We start from the raw sequence: 16,408 nt of genomic DNA, 5'->3' as shown, positions 1-16,408 counted from the left end.
TAATAAAATTTCAACGACAACAGAACAATTGTGTGACTAGCAGCTCTGGGATTCAAACACCATCTGGCTGAGAGGCAGGCACTTTAGTCTTAATATCAGCCCCATCCCCAAGCTCAACAAAACTACAAGTACACAACAACCTTGAAGCAGGCATTCTTGAGGCAAGGTTAAGTGAGGGGAAGTATCAAAACAAATACAACACAGCTGTAAAATGGTTGTTTTTTTTGTCTTTTATGCATGACATTGAGCCTATCAGTAATGTGAAATCACACTGAACCTGCTGTGCTTGTAACAAGTAACCATAGATGTTTTTAAATTAAACAGACTATGTTTAACCATTTGTTATGATCCCCATGGGAACTCTGTAACCCATAACCAAGTTTATTGAAGGACCCCCCTGGATGAAGAAATTACCAACAGGATTTTGCTTTTTGTAGCTCTCACGTTAATACAAATCAGAACCAAAACATTGCGTATTAATTAATAATACTTAAAAGGTAAACTTCATTTTAAAGAGTCATCACAACAAAAACCTACCTTATGCCACCACAAGCATTCACATCACTTCCGATACAAATGTGGCACCGTGTACGTACACAAATCCACAACATGCTGTTCCTTATTCATGCAGGGTCGGCAAGAGTCCTGTCTGATAGCTGCTTTCACCTTGGAACTGCACAGGTGCAATTATTACCAGCAAGGCACACTTCTATTAACCCCCCCCCCCCCCCCGGGTCATGACTGTCCTGATGCCTTTACACTATAGCCCGAGGTGGATGTGGGAGCATGTCTTCAGGGAGTCTGGCCCTCAGACATGGCAGCAGTACAATGACCTCTCACACCAAGGTGAATATAAACAGCCTCAACTAACATCCCATACTTAATGCACCATCAATCTTCCACTCTGTTCAATCCACCACACACCCATCACTTACCCAGCAACACTCCCCGGCAGTCAGGGTTCATAGTTATTTATTACTGTCACAAGTAGGCTTACATTAACACTGCAATATAGTGAAAATTCCCTTGTGGCGATACTCTGGCATCTGTTTGGGTACACTGAAGGAGAATTTAGCATGGTTAATGCACTTAATCAGCACATCTTTTGGACTGTGGGAGGAAGCTAAAGCACTTGGAGGAAACTCACGCAGATGCGGGGAGAACATGCAGGCTCCACACAATGACTGACCCAAACCTGGAATCAAACCTGGGTCCCTGGTGTTGTTTAAAGTTTACTTATTCATGTCACAAGTAGGGTTACATTAAGTTACTGTGAAAATCCTTGGTGCCTGTTCGGGTGCACTGAGGGAGAATTTAGCATGGCCAATGCACCTAACCATCACGTCTTTTGGATTGTGGGAGAAAACCCACACAGACACAGGGAGAACATGCAGACAGCATACAGAGTGACCCAAGCCAGGAATTGAACTCAGGTTTCTGGCGCCGTGAGGCTGCATTGCTAACCACTGTGCTGCTCATATCCAACATTCACAATCTGAACCTCACCAGCACACAGCTACCAATGCATCCACTATCACAGCTACCTCCTGCAGGTATCCTGTGTGAGGCTTGGTGTGGGTCTTTAAAACAGTTAAGTTGGAAGTGCTTTCTTCCTTCCAACTTTTTCAGAATACCACTGTGTGTAAATCTGGCAGAACAATCTGAAGTTAGCAATTTAAATTGCTTTGCGGATGATTTCCAGCCCCAGCACAATCGTTGAGAGAGGTTAGCCCTTCTGGATAATTGCTAGGTAAATCCTTACCCGGGAACTTGCACAACAGATTCCCCATCCCATCTTTGGAGTACCCCCCATATCTGACACTGGCGAGCCAGAAAGTTTTGTGCCAATATTATTTGTGTATCAATAAAACCCGTGAAACATTTTGTGAAATGGCCAGCACTGTTTTTGTCTGGTTGGCTAATACATAAGTTAGAAGGGTTTGCTAAAATTAGTGAGGGGCTCAACCCAGAAGAAATAATTTTGCTTATCTTGCATTAAAGAAACTCAAAGTTTGAAAACACACAAAGATTGTAAACATGCAATCAATTTAAATGCGTTAGATATTTCGCTGAAAATGAACTTTAAATACAGCTGTTTGATTGTGTAGAATTCACTTCCACCAAATAAATACCAGAATCTATGTTAATTAGTCTTTTTAAAAAAAGCATGCTGTAAACCAAAACTCTTGAAAGGGGTTATGTTCCTAGTCTCCTCTATTTAACAAGTAAGAGAGAAGAAAAAACCTTTAGGGTTATCAACTCTACTTCAACCATGTACGTTGTGGCCCACACTCTATCCTGTATAGCATCCTGGGAGCAAGTTTTGCAGAGTTTCTTATTAATCTGCAAATGGCAGAATACCTTCAGTACTAAGAATAAAGAAAAGAAAGTTACAGCACAGGAACAGGCCCTTCAGCCCTCAAAGCCTGCAGCGACCATGCTGCCCGACTGAACTAAAACTCCCTACCCTTCCGGGGACCATATCCCTCTATTCCCATCCTGATGTATTTGTCAAGACGATCCTTAAAAGTCACTACCGTATCCGCTTCCACTACCTCCCCCAGCAACGAGTTCCAGGCACCCACTACGTTCTGTGTAAAAAAATCTGCCTCACACATCTTCTTTAAACTTGCCCTTTTGCACCTTAAACCTGTGCCCCTTAATAACTGACCTTTCCACCCTGGGAAAAAGCTACTGACTATCCATACTGTCTATGCCTCTCATAACCTTGTAGACTTCTATCAGGTCGCCCCTCAACCTCCATGGTTCCAGTGAGAACAAACTAAGTTTCTTCAACCTCTCCTGATAGCTAATGCCCTCCATGCCAGGCAACATCCTAGTAAATCTTTTCTGTACCCTCTCCAAAGCCTCCATATCCTTCTGATACTGTGCTGACCAGAACTGAACACTACATTCCAAGTGTGGCCTAACTACGGTTCTATAAAGCTGCAACATGACTTGCCAATTTTTGAACTCAATGCCCTGGCCGATAAAGGCAAACATGCTGCATGCTTTTTGACTACCTTCTCCACCTGTATTGCTACTTTCAGTGACCTGTGTACCTGTACACCCAGATCCCTTTGCCTATCAATACTCCTGCTCCTATTTCTTATGTTCTTATGTTCTTTTAAGGGTTCTGCCATTTATTGTATATTTCCTATCTGTATTAGACCTTCCAAAATGCATTACCTCATATTTGTCTGGATTAAACTCCATCTGCCACCTCTCCGCCCAAGTCTCCAACTGATCTACATCCTGATGTATCTTCTGATGGTCCTCATTGCTATCCGCAAATCCACCAACCTTTGTGTCGTCTGTAAATTTACTAATCAAACCAGTTACATTTTCTTCCAAATCATTTTTTATATATATTACAAACAGCAAAGGTCGCAGCACTGATCCCCGAGGAACGCCACTTGTCACAGCTCTCCATTCAGAAAAGCACCCTTCTACTGCTACCCTCTGTCTTCCTTGACCAAGCCAGCTTTGTATCCACATTGCCAACTCACCTCTGATCCCACGCGACTTCATCTTCTGCACCAGTTTGCCAAGAGGGACCTTGTCAAAGGCCTTACTGAAGTCCATGTAAACAACATCTACTGCCCTACCCTCATCAATCATCTTCATCACTTCCTCGAAAAACTCGATCAGATGCACTTCAGTCCACCTCTTTGATTAGCAATCCTACCCTGCCTGTTGTTTCTCTTGGCCTTACTGGCCCTATTCTCTGGTTCCCCTTCAACTAATTCACTTTTGCTTTGGTTCCCACCCCTCTGCCAAACTAGTTTAAATCCTCTTATGTGACACTAGCAAACCTCCTGGCCAGAATATTTACGTCCTTCCTGTTCAGATGCAACCCGTCCTTCTTGTACAGGTCTCATCTGCTCCTGAAGAGACTCCAATGGTCCAGATATCTGAAACCCTCCCTCCTACACCAGCTGTTTCACCACGTGTTGAGCTGCACTCTCTTTCTATTCCTAGCCTTTAGTTGTTCAAAGGAATTTAGGTGGTTGCAATCCTTCAATCATCAGTCTATACTTGTCCCTATGAACTACAGTCTTATTTATAACCAAATCTCTTATCCAAGGAATTAACTAATGACATTAAATGCTTTTGCTGGCAGTCTGCCCATGTCCACAGGGGTGCATGCATCAATGTAACATGAACTTATTTACTCTCACCTGAGGGTTGTTAATTTTAAACATCAGTTATGCATGCTTAGCTCAAAATTAAATATGCTTTACAGTTACATTATCTGTGGTTCTCAGTGTTAGGAAGACACCAACCCTGACCCCAACCTCCTGTAATGAAAATAAATTAAGTTAAACAATCTTTCTTCATAATTTAGGGCTTCAGGTTTTCCCTGAAATCTCTCCAGCAGGTCAACATCATTTTGAAAATCATACCCAGCAGGGCCAACAGCACGGCTTGAGTGAACACCTATTATAAAAGGCCTTCGTCCTTTTTGCAAGATTTACCATTACTTTAGGTTGTGTCTCATGACATCCTGCAAATTCAGTAAAAAGTCTGACAACACCAGGTTTAAGGCCAACTGATTTATTTGATAGTAAACTCACAAGCTTTTGAGGTTTCCCTCTTCTTCAGGTGAATGGAGAGTTCTCATTCACCTGAAGAGGGATATCTCGAAAACTTGTGAGTTTATTATCAAATAAATCAGTTGGACTTAAACCTGGTGTTGTCAGACTTTTTACTGTGTTAACCCCAGTCCAACGCCAGCACATCCACATCATCCTGCGAGTTCCACAGCTGCACAGTGGAAATGCCAGCAGCCACTGAAAGGATGCTGGTTGGCCAATATGTGGAGTTTCAGGTATTGGACTGGAGTAAGCACAGTAAAAGGTCTCACAGCACCAAGTTAAAGTCCAACAGGTTTACTTGGTAGCACAAGCCACAAGCTATCAGAGCACTGCCCCTTCATCAGGTGAGTGGGAGTTCTGGTCACAAACAGGGCATATAAAGACACAAACTCAATTTACAAGATAATGATTGGAATGTGACTCTTTACAGGTAATCGAGTCTTAAAGGTACAGACAACATAAGTGGAGAGAGGGTTAAGCACACATTAAAAAGAGATATGTATTGTCTCCAACCAGGACAGTTAGTGAGATTTTGCAAGCCCAGGCAAGTTGTGGCAGTTACAGATAATGTGACGTGAACCCAACATCCTGGTTGAGGCTGCCCTTGTGTGCAAAACTTTGCTATCAGTTTTTGCTCAGCGATTCTGCATTGTCATGAAGGCCGTCTTCCCGAAGATCAGAGACTGAATACCTGTAACTGCTGAAGTGTTCCCCAACAGGAACAGAACACTCCTGCCTGGTGATTGTCAAGTGGTGTTCATTCATCCATGGATCACCTCACAATGCTCCACTTCTCCAGCTTCCATTCTAAATATGTTAAAGAAGCCATTCCCCTATGGACAAGGCCTCCATATACACAGGATCTGCTCAGATGAGGAGGATCGTAACAGACACGTCCAGACGCTGAAAGAACAGGATATGGCGCTTGACTCATCGATCAGCAGTCCCAACACACCACAGCGAAAAATCGCACCAACCTCCTCAAAAGACCAACATGGGACACGATGGACAGAGTACCCTTCATCGTCCAGTACTTCCCAGAGCGGAGAAGCTATGGCATCTTCTCTGGAGCCTTCACCATGTCATAGATGAAGATGAACATCTCACCAAGGTCATCCCCACACCCCCACTTCTTGCCTTCAAACAACTGTACAACCTCAGACCATTGTCCGCAGCAAACTACCCAGCCTTCAGGAAAACAGTGACCATGACACCACACAACCCTGCCACAGCAACCTCTGCAAGATGTGCCCGATCATCAACACGGATGCCATCATCTCACCTGAGAACACCATTCCCTTGCAATTCGGCCAATACGCTGCAGGAAAGGATGTCCCGAGGTATGGTACATTGGGGAGACCACGCAGATGCTACGACAATGGGTGAACGAACACAGCTCGACAATCACCAAGCAGGAGTGTTCTCTTCCTGTTGGGGCACACTTCAGCAATCACGTGCATTCAATCTCTGATCTTCGAATAAGCGTTCTCCAAGGCAGCCAATGATATAAATTATAAAGCTCAAAATAAGAAAATGTAAGCTCAGTGCACATCAGATTAGTCAGTATCTGAAAGAGGAAGGTAACCAGTTAGCGGGGGAGATGGGGAGCCAGGATGGGGGTAAATCAGAACTGACATGGTCAGGCTAGATAAGCCATTTATAAAACTTTTCATTATAAAAGAAAGGCAAACAATCAGCAATTTCTGTTTCAACATTTTGCAGTATTGCCTTTTGCATTTATTCTTCCCTTCTCAAATTGTTTTGATCACTCCTAAAAAGGCATTTCGTCAGAGCACACAATTTTAATGAAACTTAAGAATGCTAACCCTTAATTCAGACACTGACAGACCAGTTGCACATTTTCATTATTCTCTGCTTTAATTGTAACACTTTAAAGTCTCTACAGAGTTACACCTATGCAGAAGTACAGTTGTAGCAATCCAATACACTTCAGTTACAAATGAATGTTACCGTTAATCACTTCTAACGTTGTTCAAGTTTTGCTCTGCTCAAGACTGCACTCGTTGCTATGTAATTTTTAAATAGCAAATTGTGGGGTGTAAAATTTTGTTGAGGGAAACATTTTGCGTTACATCTCAACATTGAGAGTACTATGGCAAAGCAAGCTAAAACCTGGCAATGTGTTAACATTGGTGAAAAGCCAACTGAGAACTAATGTGAGGGAGAACCTTGGCTGATCAACATTTGGAATTGTTTTAGGATAGGGCAGCAGAGGCCAGAACTTCAGATTCTTTCAAGCAGATATTGTGATAGGGACTACAATGCTTTCTTTTGCTTTTTGGATGAACAAATGAACAGCCTACTTCAAGTATTTTATCTTGCTATTTGACAGATGTCATGGACAGGCCATATCAATGTGAAATGGCAGAAAAAGGAATTAACAAACGACTTAGAAAAAGGATGAATATATATTTAGACTCACATGCTCTTGGTATTTTTGACTTCCATACATAACGTACTGGGGTGCAAGACTGTAAATCATATAACTTGTGTGCAGCACCATCAGCAGCAGGATCATACAAAGAAAAAGAAGAGCTTGGGGCCGCGTTCGGCCAGGTCTGATCTTGTACAGCTAGTTGCAAGAGATGAGAAAAAAAGAGATTTAATCTACTGTATGAACTTGCTATTAATAGGTTCTATGTTCCTTACTGCCTTCGCTAATAGGGAATTCTTTATTATCACACACAACAAACATTTGAGAACGTTATATAAAAATATACTCTGTGCACATGAATAAAACAATGGTCAAACCAAAATGACATGGCAAATTGAGTTCTTCCATTAAAACTCAAGCACAAAGTGAAGAATTAACAATTTCAATCTAACCATAAAATGCCAGGATGGAACTCAAGGCATGCTGGGCTTCTGACTTAAAAAATCATCTGACTTAAAAAATGATCTAAAAAATCATTAGGCTGAGACTAAGTACAATATAAAAGGTCCTTAAACTTTTCAGCAAGTTAATTAAGTAAGCATTAACTGAAACTAATCTTAATTTTCAAAGTTTTAAGAAGAGCAGCTTTAATTCATTTCACCTAGTCTCCCTTTCCTTTTAGGTTTATTCATTAGAGTCACAAGTAGCCTTACATTAACACTGCAATGAAGTTACTGTGAAAGTCCCCTCGGTGCTTGTTTGGGTACAATGAGCGAGAATTTAGCACTGCCAATGCACTTAACCTACCTGTCTCTGGGACTGGGAGGAAACCGGAGCACCCAGAGGAAACCCACACAGACACAGGAAGAACTGTGCAGACTCTGCACATTCAGTGACCTGAGCTGGGAATCGAACCTTGGTCCCTGGCGCAGTGAGGCAGCAGTGCTAATCACTGTGCCACATGCCACCCCATATTTGATTTTTAGAGAAAATGTTCAATTATAGGACAGATTTGCTGAAGAAATGAAATAAATGAAGCAATCTAAATTTACTGTGGCTCTAACCATGCCTCATCTTCTCTGTAAATCAAAGGCCATAAAAAACTTAAAATGATGACTTCCAGTTTTGTTTATGATGTTCCACTATTTTACAATTACCATTTTGTCAAAAATGCTCCACATTAGATAGTTGTAATGAGGAAACATAAGAAGCATGACTCATACAACACTATTTTATAGTGCTCTGTAATCATAAACTGGGCAGTATAGCAAGATCAGTTATTCCTTGGAATTTACTAATAGATTCCAATTTGTTCACTTCATCATTTCCCTCTTCTTTCTCAATCTAGGTGCAAACATATATCTGCACAGACAATGACAGAAATTACCCTCAGCCAGAAAAACCAGATGCCCATATTTCGGATTCCTGCCATGGAGGTGAAGACCAGGTACACTGTGATGATAGCAATTAGGATATAATCCAATGGGAAAACCTGGGGAGGAAGAAAATAAAGAATATGATTTCTATGTTTATAAAGTCAAATAGGATGCTTACAATCAAACTGCAGGAAAAGAAGCACAATAACAATGATTTAGAATCCATGTTACTTAATGTTTCTCAATTTAGATTTTTAACTTAATTAGGATGTTCATAAACATTTGACTGAATGATCTTTAATGAAAAATTCAATTGAAAAATACATCCATATTGTGTTCCTGGCTGAGTTATCAGTTTCAGACTTTAGCTCTGTAAATGTTCAGGTTATTAGCTCTTAATGAGGCATTGAGTTCTCTTCAATACTTGCTGCTAAAGTATCTTTTTTGTCTGTGTAGGGACAGTGTTCTGATTGCAAAAATTAGAAAATATTTTTCTGTTTAGTCATATTTCCATTGCTAGTGTTTTTCATTATTGTGGCTGTGTGAAAACTATCCATATTTCGAATTATTAAAGATAATTATAAACAGATACTGAAATTCCACATGTAAGAAATTTAGTTTAGTATTGATGAGAACTCATCGCCTCATTAAGAGCCGATAAAGTGAACATTTACAGAGCTAAAGTCTGAAACTGATAACTCAGCCAGGAATACAAATCCATCTTCATTCATATGCTCAACGTGGACAGTCATGTAATAGGAAAACTCCCATCTGCCAAGCATCATCCCACACACCCTGCTGTGGCGATCAAGACATTACAAACACATGTCACTCCCTATCTGCAGTAAGGTGGTGAGCTATAGTTGTTGTGGGAGTGGTGCACAGAGGAGCACTTTGTTTGTGTATCTTTGTTGCTTCTTAAAAATAAGATACATGTAAGGTTGGGCAGCATGGTGGCACAGTGGCTAATGTTGTTGCCTCACAGTACCAGAGATTCGGATTTAGTTTCTGGCTTGGGTCATTGTCTATATGGATTCTGCACATTCTCCCCATGTCTGCATGGGTTTCCTCCTGCAGTCCAAAAGGTGTGCTGGTTAGGAGCATTGAGTCATGAAAACCAAAGCATGGCCAAAGTGAAAAGCCCAAATAAAGTCCCCACCCATGATCAAAAGGAACCAATACGTCAGAAGAAATGCAAGGAGTGAAAAAAAGATAAAGCAAAATTGGGCAACCTGGAATTAAATGAAACATTAAAAAAAAACAAACCTACAGTACCAGAAGTATTTACACAACATGAATATGAGCCATTCAGAAACTACTGAAATGTTTGAGACATTTGAGGATTTGAGTATAGGAATAGGGATGTTTTACAACAATTGCATAGGGTTTTGGTGAGGCCATAACTGGAGCATTGTGTGCAGTTTTGGTATTCTTATCTGAGGGGGATTATCCTCGCTATAGAATGAGTACAGTGAAGGTTTACCAGACTGATTCCTGGGATGGCAAGTCTGTTATACAAGGAGACACTAGGTTGGTTAAGATTATATTCAATGGATTTTAGAAGAGTGAGAGGGGAGCTCATAAAAACTTATAAACTTCTCCCAGATTTAGGCAGGGTAGATTCAGAAAGAAGGTTCCTGCTGGTGGCCAAGTCCAGAAACAGGGGTCATAGTTTAGGATAAGGGGCAAACCTTTTTTGAACAGAGGTGAGCAGAAATTTCTTCACTCAGAGTGGTTAATGTGTGGAATTCACTATCACAGAAAGTAGGTAAGACTAAAACGTTGTCTGATTCCAAGAAGAAACTAGATATAACTCTTGGGACTAAAAGGATCAAGGGCTATGGAGATATCCCATATCAAGGGATATGAATTTTTATTCAGTGCAGTGCAGTGCCTGGTCAGTATTCTACATCAAATTTCAACAGGATTTTTGATACCTTGATCACTTTTGTGTCAATCAACAAGCCTGGGAACTACAGAAATGAGATGTGATCTGAAATGGTCCAGAAACTAGCAAAACGAGAGAAATGTAGTTTTGAATCGAGCTGCACTAAGGTTTAAGAGCTCATTACTAGGATGACACTGGAAGAGGGCTACTATATCTTACAACTATATCAATCACTTGGAGCTGAGACAGAAGGAAGCTGTCTCAAATTTTCAGAGGGTCATCACAGTAAGGAAAGAAAAAGGGAGTATGAAAACAAACTACAATGGGAACTGAAGGGGAATATCTTGTGGATATATGTAAAGCAAGTACATTGGGAAAGAAAACAACAGTGTGAATATAAACCAAGCTGTTGGAGATAACGCAAAATTTGGGGGGGTGGGGGAAGTGGGGTTGATCCAAGACATTAGTAAGGATCTAATAGCTTAATGGAAAGATGTCAATAGCTGGTTACAAGAAAATGATCAGTATACACTGCAGCTTTTTATTGTGCAATGTACTTTGCAGTCTTGTAATATGTTCATACTTACTGTCTGTAGAACAAGCAACAACTCATTCAAAGGATTTGCCAAGTTTGTTTCAAATATTATGAATCCAGAATCAAAGCCCATTGAATGGAGTGCTTTATCAAGGCTGTAAGATATTTGAAAAAAAGAGTTTAACCTCTAAACAACTGCAAGTGATTGAAAGATTGCTTATTTTTCTTGAAAACACAAATATATGATCTCTCAGTATATCTTGGAGAAGCTAATGAGTTAGTGAAACAGCACTCAACGAAGGGACAACAAAAGTTACCCAAAACTTTTGCATTATTTGACAGTAATTAAACATAGTCCCTTTACTATTTCTATTGATTGATAGATAGATGGGCAAAGATTGACATACAAATTGAAGAATAATGTGCCATCCTAGCATCTGAAAACAGCCATTGCATGCTGGAACCTCTTCCAAAAAAACTTTAAAAAGTCAAACTGAAACATTTATCAATAACGCATTTACTTGTTACCATATAGATTTCTACTTACAAACCTAACAAGTAGACTAAATTCCTAAAAAAGGAAATTCAGCCGAGTTGTTTTCTAAATGATCAAGTGCTGTCTGAAAATTGACCAATAGAATTTTTGTTGTAAAAGGATGAAGCCATGGTGGTGGCAGGCTTAATTGTCAGATATGTGTTTCATCAATTAAAATTTATAGAAGCAGGGGGCATATTAAGAACTAAACAACGTATTACGAAATTGTGAAACCGGGAAATGGGCATGATTAAACAGGAAGTCTCAAAAATATATATGCGTATCTCCAGCTAAACGAAAAAAAATCAAACAAGTTATTGATATTTTGTAGTCAAAGGAAATTAACCCTACAATACGAACTACAGGCATGAGTAACTAATTATTAAATTTACAACACAGGCAATGGGTCATGCGGAAAACAGTCAGGAGCAAGCTTGAGCAAAACAAAGCGGAATGTTATATACTGGGATTTTATTGAGGGCGTTTTCAGACTTATGGAGATGAAAACAGGTTGACGAGGCACAAAAATGGAAAAGTATGACACATTTGGGAGACGACAATATGTCAATACCTTTGGAGAGGAAAAGTAGGTTGAAAATGGGATCGTTCAGAAGGACAGAGAAACTATGGGTAGGTTTTTACATGGACAGAAGCATTGCTAGTAGCTCTGAAATGGAAGATGACAGTACCTGCAGAGAAGGAACTACTCAGCAAGTCAACAAACATGGGGTTTGAGATGGAAAGGGAAGTTGATTTGCCAGATGTACTGTGGAAACAGGGACAAGGAGGCAGGAAGTAGGTCTCTCATGGGTAAGATAAGCCTGAAGGCAACATGAGGGATGCCAGGCATGCAAAATAGGAGACAAATTAACAAATGTCAACCAACACTCGTGGACAGACCTTCAGATCATACCCACCCTCAGTAACTCAGCTCATTCTTGGTCCTCACATTTTGACCCAATAACTCCTCCCCATTTTCCACTGCAAAACACTCAGCCTACAAAACCTTTGCTATCTACTCCCCACAGGCTTCTGTTGCCCCTCAGAGGTTATCCCTGTACTTCTATCCGACATTGACAAAGGAAAAGCAGTAGATGTGGTTTATATGGAATTCAGCATTCGATAAGGTCCACCATGCAAGGCTTATTGAGAAAGTGAGGGGGCATGGGATCGAAGGGGACATTGCTTTTTGGAGCCAGAACTGGCTTGCCCACGGAAGGCAAAGAGTGGTTGTAGATAGGTCTTTTTCCGCATGGAGGTCTGCACGGAGGAAGTGGAGGGATGAGTTGCTAAGTTGGAGGTGTTGTGGATAGTTTGGACGGATGTCACAAGTTGCAGTGAGACATAGACAGGATGTAAGACTGGCCAGAGAAGTTGCAGATGGACAAGTGTGTGGTGGTTCATTTTGGCAAGTCAAATGGGATGAAGGAATATAATATTAAGGGTAAGGCTCTTAGCAGTGTGGAAGGTCAGAAGGATCTTGGGGTCCGGGTTCATAGGACTCTCAAATCGGCTTCGCAGGTAGAGGACGCAGTTAAGACGACGTATGGTGTACTGGCCTTCATCAATCGAGGAATTGAGTTTCGGAGTCGGGAGATAACGCTGCAGCTGTATGAGACCCTGGTCAGACCCCACTTGGAGTGCTGTGCTCAGTTCTGGTCGCCTCATTACAGGAAGGATGTGGAAGCCACTGACAGGGTGCAGAGGAGATTTACAAGGATGTTGCCTGGATTGGGTGGCATGCCTTATGAGGATAGGTTGAGAGACGAAGGATGAGAGGTGACCTGATAGAGGTGTATAAGATGTTGAGAGGTATTGATCAGGTCTCAGAAGCTTTTTCCCAGGGCTGAAATGGCTGCTACAAGAGGACACAGGTTTAGGGTGCCGGGGAGTAGGTACAGAGGAAACATCAGGGGTAAGTTTTTCACTCAGAGCACGGTGGGTGTGTGGAATCGGCTGCTGGCGGTGGTGGTGGAGGAGGTGGAGGTGGATTCGATAAGGTCTTTTAAGAGACTTCTGGATGAGTACATGGGACTTAGTAGGATTGAGGGTTATAGGTAAGCCTAGTAGGTCAAAATATCTTCGGCACAACTTGTGGGCCGAAGGGCCTGTTTGTGCTGTAGTTTTTCTACGTTCTACTTACACACTTCACAGAAACTCCCTATACCAACCCACTGAATGTAATTCCCCTTGATGTGGAGATGCTGGGGTAAGCACACTAAGTCGTCTCACAACACCAGGTTAAAGTCCAACAGGTTTATTTGCCTGCACAAGCTTTCGGAGTCTCGCTCCTTCATCAGGTGAGTGAGGAATGTGTTCACAAACAGGGTACATACAGCCACAAACTCAATTTACAAGATAATGGCTCGAATACGAGTCTTTACTTCTTACTGTGCAATTCCCCTCCACAGGGTCTCTTTCTCCTCTGATTCCTCAATACTCTCACATCTGAATGGCTGATATGGATTTTTCTTCTTCACTTTTTGTGACCTTTCCTTCCACTTCCTCTTTCTTTACCAGTTAGCTCATCTACCTTCCTCCCACCACAATTTTCATCCTCCTTGCTCCACAACTACTTATAATCTATTCTGTGCCCTCTGCAAGGGACTAAGATCTCTCACTGCATATTTTCAGGAAATATATGTTTGGACATCCTAATCTTTATTTCGAAAATTTTAAACAACTGAACAAAAGATCATGAAAATGATTGAATCCCTATGTCTGTCTGTGACTGCCAAACAAAAGAAGATGCCTGGCAGTATCAGGGAAACTCTCATATTGTTGTCTGTGGGGAGGCACTGTGGGCTACACAAGCCAAATTCAAAGAGGACTTAACAAAGGCTGCCTGAATTTCACAACACAGGCTGGCCAATAGGAGCCTGTTCATTTGCTATGACAACCTTCCTTTCAATTCTTATGGTTCAGGCATTTAACACTCTCGGGGACACGGACGAGGAATAAAAATCCTTTGTTAAAGACAGTGTGGAGAGACGGAGTCACGTGACATGAGCCTCTGGCTTGTATAGGCAGTAATAGTGCCTTGGTGAACTGCAAAGCTGATTCTGTTTATTATCTAAATTGGCAGCCTCAAAGAAAAGGAGCTATTCCCAGGTTGCATATCTGGTCCCATCTACACTGCTTCTGCAGGAATTTCAGTACCATCGCCTACAAGACTGATTCATTCCTGCGTGCCTATCCCTGAAGTCAACACCACTGGAAAAATGAATTCTATGACATCGGTTTTCAACCCACCAACCTCCATGAAGGAATATTGCATTGGACTTAATTTTAGACACTAGAACTCACATGAATATTTATTTTTTACTTTATAGTCCGTACTGTAAATCCTTCTTTTCTCTATCCCTCTCTTTATTATCTAAGTATGAGGGTGACATTGTGACACTCCCCGAGACGCTGCATTTTTGAATGTGTGCAACAAACTAGCCCTTTGAGGTCACCTTAACTTGCGTTTGCTGTGGGGTTATTAATAGAAAATTGGATCACATCAAAACTGAGGGGTTGGGAAATACATCACTGCTTCTAAAGAGGGCAACAAATCAAAAACACCTCTGCTCTGGTGTAGAGCGAAAGCATAGAAGAGTGCTGTTTAAATTAACCCCCCCTTAACACCTCTCACAAAAGAATTAGAGATGAATCTCAATAAGTAAAACCGATGCATTAACACAAGGAAATGGAGTGGAAATTGAACCATGCTGAATAATACCATTCTCTAATTCCATTCCATTTCCTCACATCAGTAGTGGCCACATTTTCACAAATCCCACATGTCCTTCAAACTCAGTAGAAAATAAACAAATCTCAATTCATCGTAAAGTTTAAACGTGTTCAGGTTGTTGTAGACGGAAAAGCCCATCTATCAATGTATAGCAACATGACAAATTAATGTTATTTTGTTTATTTTCTTAGAGAAGCCGATGGGTACAATGAAATAATTGAGATAAACTTACTTTGACAGAAAGAGGGCGACAATGAACAAAAGGGCCACCAATATGAAAAATATCCCCAGAGCAATCTGCAAATTAAAAAAATTCTTAAGTTCACACCCATTATATTCCATCCACAACATAAGCATATGAGTGCAGCTGCAGAAAATCAAAATGCAACAAAGTTAGCGAATAGATGAAAAAAGCTGAAGAACTCTGCTGTAAAGCATAATTGTTTGATGAATGCAAAACTGAACTTCGCAGTTGACCATAATTTGTAACTCAACAGTTGTGCTTTAGTGTTCAATGCATAGTTACATTTGACAGCTTTGATTGTGACACATGCAAGTTTATAATACTAAATTTTGGCACAAAAGAGATTTTGAATCAAGCAAATGGACAACATATCAAACTGAAATACAATTAAACACAAGACCAGACATTTAAGGTATCACAAAAATTTGAGCAATAGGTGAAGCCAGCCATTTCACACTGCTACTGTGAAGTAACAACATGTGTGTTTTCCATTAGCAGGTTGCTGCCACCAAGCCATTAATAAGTTCTGCCTACCACACAAATGAATAATGGAAATATGAATTTCAGTGCTAGTGCAATTCCAGGTACATAGACTATCTGTCCCAATGACAATGAGCAGATCATATTAGACAGCATGTCCCTTTGGCTATTCTCAAAAGGCAGAGTACGAACAGCACTCAACCAGCTCATGCCTGCAAAACTCAGTACACGGTGGCATGTGGTCAGCACTGCTGCCTCACAGCGCCAGGGACCCGAGCCTGGATCACTGTCTGTGAGGAGTGTGCACATTCTCCCTGTGTCTGCGTGAATTTCCTCCGGGTGCTCCAGTTTCCTCCCAAAGATGTGCTGGTTAGGTGGATTGGTCATGCTAAATTCTCCTTCACTGTATCTGAACAGGTGCTGGAATGTGGCGATGAGGGGATTTTCAAGTAACTTCATTGCAGTGTGAACATAAGCCTACTTGTGACTAATAAATAAACTTTAATTTACTTTTAATGTCTAACATTAGATGTGATTCTTTAATTGGACAGCACTTGCTGAATAATTTCACATGTGCTAACGATTACCCTAGTAACCAGCTGAAGATTATCAGTCAGGCTC

The 16,408-nt window shown here is 41.1% G+C and overlaps 1 protein-coding gene across 1 annotated transcript in view; it reads right to left on the bottom strand.

Annotated features, from left to right (window-relative positions):
* lmbrd1 (LMBR1 domain containing 1) overlaps positions 1-16,408 on the bottom strand; it is a 221,685-nt gene that overhangs the window by 41,798 nt on the left and 163,479 nt on the right. The window contains exons 10-13 of the mRNA XM_080191977.1: positions 15,296-15,360; positions 10,845-10,947; positions 8,381-8,485; positions 7,042-7,191 (exon numbers count right to left, since the gene is read on the bottom strand). Coding sequence (XP_080048103.1) covers positions 7,042-7,191; positions 8,381-8,485; positions 10,845-10,947; positions 15,296-15,360 — 423 coding nt within the window. The remainder of the gene's footprint in view (positions 1-7,041; positions 7,192-8,380; positions 8,486-10,844; positions 10,948-15,295; positions 15,361-16,408) is intronic.

This window comes from Carcharhinus amblyrhynchos, chromosome 7 (assembly GCF_965287045.1).
Source record: "Carcharhinus amblyrhynchos chromosome 7, sCarAmb.v2.hapA, whole genome shotgun sequence".
Taxonomy (NCBI): domain Eukaryota; kingdom Metazoa; phylum Chordata; class Chondrichthyes; order Carcharhiniformes; family Carcharhinidae; genus Carcharhinus; species Carcharhinus amblyrhynchos.
The sequence above is the reverse complement of the archived record's forward strand: the minus strand, read 5'-3'. Positions and strand labels throughout refer to the sequence as shown.